This window comes from Pyrgilauda ruficollis, unplaced genomic scaffold (genome assembly GCF_017590135.1).
Source record: "Pyrgilauda ruficollis isolate IOZ18807 unplaced genomic scaffold, ASM1759013v1 scaffold117, whole genome shotgun sequence".
NCBI lineage: Eukaryota > Metazoa > Chordata > Aves > Passeriformes > Passeridae > Pyrgilauda > Pyrgilauda ruficollis.
In genome coordinates, this window is record NW_024509988.1 from 1,486,935 (window position 1) to 1,491,536 (window position 4,602).

General features: G+C 66.5%; 1 protein-coding gene across 1 annotated transcript; it reads right to left on the minus strand.

Annotated features, from left to right (window-relative positions):
* Positions 1–141: 141 nt before the first annotated feature.
* CTU2 (cytosolic thiouridylase subunit 2) lies at positions 142–4,464 on the minus strand. The gene is made up of 15 exons (XM_041483498.1): positions 4,205–4,464; positions 3,901–3,975; positions 3,061–3,139; positions 2,927–2,986; positions 2,760–2,820; positions 1,934–2,043; positions 1,569–1,852; positions 1,358–1,493; positions 1,126–1,257; positions 938–1,029; positions 770–861; positions 646–697; positions 489–555; positions 356–414; positions 142–281 (listed from the first exon to the last, which is right to left on the minus strand). Exons 1-15 carry the CDS (start codon positions 4,282–4,284, stop codon positions 242–244), a joined length of 1,419 nt encoding a protein of 472 aa, XP_041339432.1. The 5' UTR covers positions 4,285–4,464; the 3' UTR covers positions 142–241.
* Between the last annotated feature and the right edge of the window lie 138 nt (positions 4,465–4,602).

Genomic DNA, 4,602 nt, shown 5'->3' on the forward strand with positions numbered 1-4,602 from the left:
TCCCTGGCTGACAGGCAGCTGGGGCAGGGAGGTGGGGGGGGACCAGGGACCTGCACCCCAGCCCCCAATAAATGGGGATGGGGGCTCTCCCTGTCCCTGGCTGGCACAGAAATGGGGTATAAAAGCAGCTGCCTGGGTCTCAGGAGTCTTCACCAACCTCTGGGGTATCCCTGAGGAGTGGCACCTGCCCCAGCAGTGCCACAGTGGGATTGGTCTGTGTCCCCTGCTGTCCCCAGCCCCTTCAGCTCTCGCGGGCCTCCTGGTTCTGCTCCATCTCAGCTCTGCAGGGGACAGACACTGGATGGACACGGCCTCGGGGCTGAGCAGGTGGGGAGGGTCCCCCCAGCCCCGGTACCTGCGGATCCTGCGCTGGCCCTCGGCGCGCACGTAGGGCGGCAGCGTGTCCAGGGGACCCTGCGTGAGAGGGGCCGTGAGCCTGGGGACCCCCACTGCCCCCGAGACCCACCCCCTGCACCCCAAAACCTCACCAGCTCCTTGAAGGTGAGGCGGCAGCTGTAGCACAGCAGGGGGATGTAGGCAGCTTTGCTCTCAACCCTGTGGGACAGAGGCGAGGACAGGGACACTCAGCGGTGCCACCCTGGGAGTGGCTATGGAATCCTGGAATGTCCCCAGCCTAGTGCTCACCCTGCTGCTGGCTCCTCAAAGATCAGCGTGGGCTCCAGAGCGAGCTCCTCCTCTGTAAGAGCCAGGGGGTCACCGAGGGGTGCACGGCTGCTCCCCAAATCCCCCCAGTGCCCTCCCCACTCACCCCCATAGGTGTCCAGGCCGCAGAGGCAGAGGAGGCAGCGCTGCCACTCGCTGCTGGCCTTGGCCGGCTCCGGGCTCAGCTTCTCCCCAGTCCTACAGCCAAAACGGGGGTTGTGGGTGCAGCCCAATCCCCCCACAGCCCCAGTACCCCCCCACGGACCCCCCGTACCGGTACACGGTGCTGATGGTGGAGGGGAACTCCTCCTGCAGCCCCAGCAGGAAGCGCTCGACCAGCTGGTGGATGCTGAGCTTCTCCCGGCGCTGTGGGAACCAACAGGGAGGGCAGGGCAGCACTGGGGGTCCTGTCCCTGCCATGGGGACACACAGCACGGGCTCCCCACCACAGGACCCCCCTACCTTGGTGAAAAGGGGTGGCACAGTGACGGTGGGGACGCCGAAGAAGCGGTTGTAGAAGGCGATCTCCTTGGCCGTGTAGTCCCGCATGGGTCTCACCACCATCACGTCACCGTGGCGCTGGTCCGTGAAGCCCTGTGGGTGCAGGGCTGCCAGGGCACTGTGCCACCAGCAAGCCACTACCCCCCACGGCATCGTGTCACCCCTCGGGTGCGGGTACCCGTCCCCAGCTCACCGTGTCCACGGCGAGGAAGGCGCCGCGCCCCAGGGAGAGGTTGGTGAGGAGCTTGATGGCCACGCGCGTCAGGCTCTCGCCCATCATCACCTTGGCGTAGCCCCTGTCCCGGGCCGTCTGCACGATCAGGTGGGTCCTGGCGACAAGGTGACAGCGGGTCAGAGCCACCCTGCCCGCCTGGCACCGGTGCCAGGCAGGGTCAGTCGCTCACCGCAGCATCTCCAGCAGCTCCTCCCGCGCCGTCGCCGTCGCCGCGGCCTCGAAGCTGCGGAGCAGCTCCTGGGTTTGGGCAGCGTCCGGCAGGCGGGGGGTGGCCAGGGCTCCTGCTGGGGTGTCCGGGGTGCTGTGGCCAGGCAGAGAGGTGCCACTGTCCCCATCCTGCCGCTGCTGCTGGATGAAGTTGTCCACAGCCTCCTTGTAGGAAGGGCCGGACGGGCTGGACGCGGCGGCGCGCTCCGGCCCCGGCTGTAAGATGGATGGGGGCAACTCCAGTGCCTGCAGGGCAGAGAGGGATACAGGGGAAGTGTTCCAGATGTGTCCCCTCACCTCAGCACCTGTCCCATGTCACCCCAGTACCTCCTCCAGGTGGATCAGGTGGTAGGGGAAGCCGGTGGCCTGCAGCAGGGTCTCCATCTGGGCCAGGGTCTGCTCCCGCTGCTCCGGGCTCTGCCTGCGCACGGCTCCCTCTGGAAGGTGGGGGCAGTGCCAGGGCTGCTGCCACATTCCCAGCCTGTTCCTGGGGCCAGGGTGGCAGCTCCCCAGCCCTGGCACAGTGCAGGGGACACTGTGCTGGGAGTCGGTAACGGGGCAGGGAGTGGGGCTGGGAATGGGGCAGGGAACAGGCAACAAGGCTGGAATGGGGAGTGAGGCAGGGAGCTGGCAGTGGGACAGGGAATGGGCAGTTGGATGTGGAGCAGAGAATGGGCTGGGAGTGGGCAGCTGGACAGGAGCAGGGAATGGGCAGTTGGACAGGAGCAGGGGATGAGCATTTGGATGTAGAGCTGGGAATGGGCAGGGAATGGGCAGCTGGACAGGAGCAGGAAATGGGCAGTGGGACAGGAGCAGGGGATGAGCATTTGGATGTGGAGCTGGGAATGGGCTGGGAATGGGCAGTTGGACAGGAGCAGGGAATGGGCAGTTGGATGTGGAGCAGGGAATGGGCAGCTGGACAGGAGCAGGGAATGGGCAGCTGGACAGGAGCAGGGAACAGGCAGAAAATGGGCAGTGGGACAGGAGCAGGGAATGGGCAGTGGGACAGGAGCAGGGAATGGGCTGGGAACGGGCAGTGGACAGGAGCAGGGAATGGGCAGCTGGACAGGAGCAGGGAACAGGCAGAAAATGGGCAGTGGGACAGGAGCAGGGAATGGGCAGTGGGACAGGAGCAGCAGTGGGGCTCCCTCACCCTCAACGTAGACGAGGCTGGGGACGAAGCGGAGCCTCTTGGCCGCCTCCCGGCTGAGCCCCTGCAGAGGAGTGGGGTGAGGAGTGGGGTGAGGTTTGGGGTGAGGAGTGGGGTGAAGGAATAACGAGCCGTGTGCCCCCCAAGCCCCCCAAAGCCCCCACTCTCACCTCCTGCACCTGCCGGACCATGGCACAGGAGGCCGGGCCCCCCGACACTGCCAGCAGCACCTGTGGGGACAGCAGGGACAGTCACGGCCCTGGGGCCACCCCGGGTCCCCCGGCCGGGTCCCCCCCGTGGGTACCTTCTCTCCCGGGAAGATGACGCGGTTCTTGCCCAGCATGGCACGGAACTTGTGCACGAAGTACTCGCGGAAGCAGTCACTGGGGACACGGGGACACGGGGACTCCTGAGCCACGGCTGGGCCCACACCCCCAGAGCCCACATCCCCACACCCCAAAGTCCCCTTGATGTCCCCCAGAACAATGTCCTCAGGCCCCAACATCCCAAAAATCCGAAGATCCCCATGAGCCACGTCCCCAAACGTTACTGTCCCCCCCTGTGTCCTCAACACTCAATGTCCCCAAGCCTTGATGTTGTTTGGCCCCAACGTCCCAGACACTCAATGTCCCCAAACCTTGAAGTCCCAGAGATCCAATGTCCCCAGCCCCAGCATCCCAACGCTCCAGACACAACGCCCCTGAGAACAAACGTCCCCAATCCCTGATGTCCCCAAGACCCAAAGTTCCCAAGCCTCCATCTTCTGGAGACTCAAAGATCCCGAATTTCTGATGTCCCCAAGCCCTGATGTCCCCAATTTATTATGTCCTCCACCCTCAATGTCCCCAAGCACCAATGGCCCAAATTTCTGATGTCCCCAAGCCCCAATGTCTGATGTCCCCAGCCCCGATGTCCCAATTTCTGCTATCCCTAATTTCTAATGTCCTCCAGCCCCGATGTCCCCAGTTTCTGATGTCCCCAAGCCCCAATGTCTGATGTCCCCAGCCCCGATGTCCCAATTTCTGCTATCCCCAATTTCTGATGTCCCCAGCCCTGATGTCCCCAATTTCTGCTATCCCCAATTTCTAATGTCCCCCAGCCCGTTTCTGGTGTCCCCAGCCCCGCTGTCCCCGCGGTCCCTCACCGGCAGAAGGGGTCCCCGACGCGGATGACGAGCGCGGCCGTGCCCTGCCCGCACTTCATGCACGTTCGGGGGTGGCTGCGGGGACACGGCCGGTCACCGGGGACACCGGGACCCGACCCCCCGGGAGCGGCGCCGAGCGGAAGGGGGGGCGGTCCCGGTCCCGGGGCAGCACCAGGGATACCGGCATGTTACCGGGGGACACCGGGAGCGGGGGATCGGGGATGGCACGGGAGCACCGCAGGGATACCGGGGGGTACCGGGAGCGGCCCCGGGGGTCCATTGCGAGGCCGGACCGGACTCACACCTGTCTGCCGGTGCGCGGCGGCGCCGCGGCGGTTCCGCGTCCGCCCCGCAGCCACCACCGCCACCCGCCATGTCGCACATGGCGGCGCCACTTGGTCCCGGTTGGTCCCGGTGAGTCCCCGGGGGTCCTGCTCGGCCCGGGCCCCGCTCGGCCTCGTTCGGCTCGCACTCGGCTCCGCTCGGCCTCGTTCGGCTCCGCTCGGCCTCGTTCGGCTCCGCTCGGCTCGCACTCGGCTCCGCTCGGCCTCGTTCGGCTCCGCTCGGCCCGCACTCGGCTCCGCTCGGCCCGCACTCGGTTTCGCTCGGCTCGCACTCGGCCTCGTTCGGCTCGCGCTCGGCTCCGCGCGGTCCCGGCGGGTTCCGCCGTGTCCCGGTGCGCTCCCGTCGCGGGGCGATGAC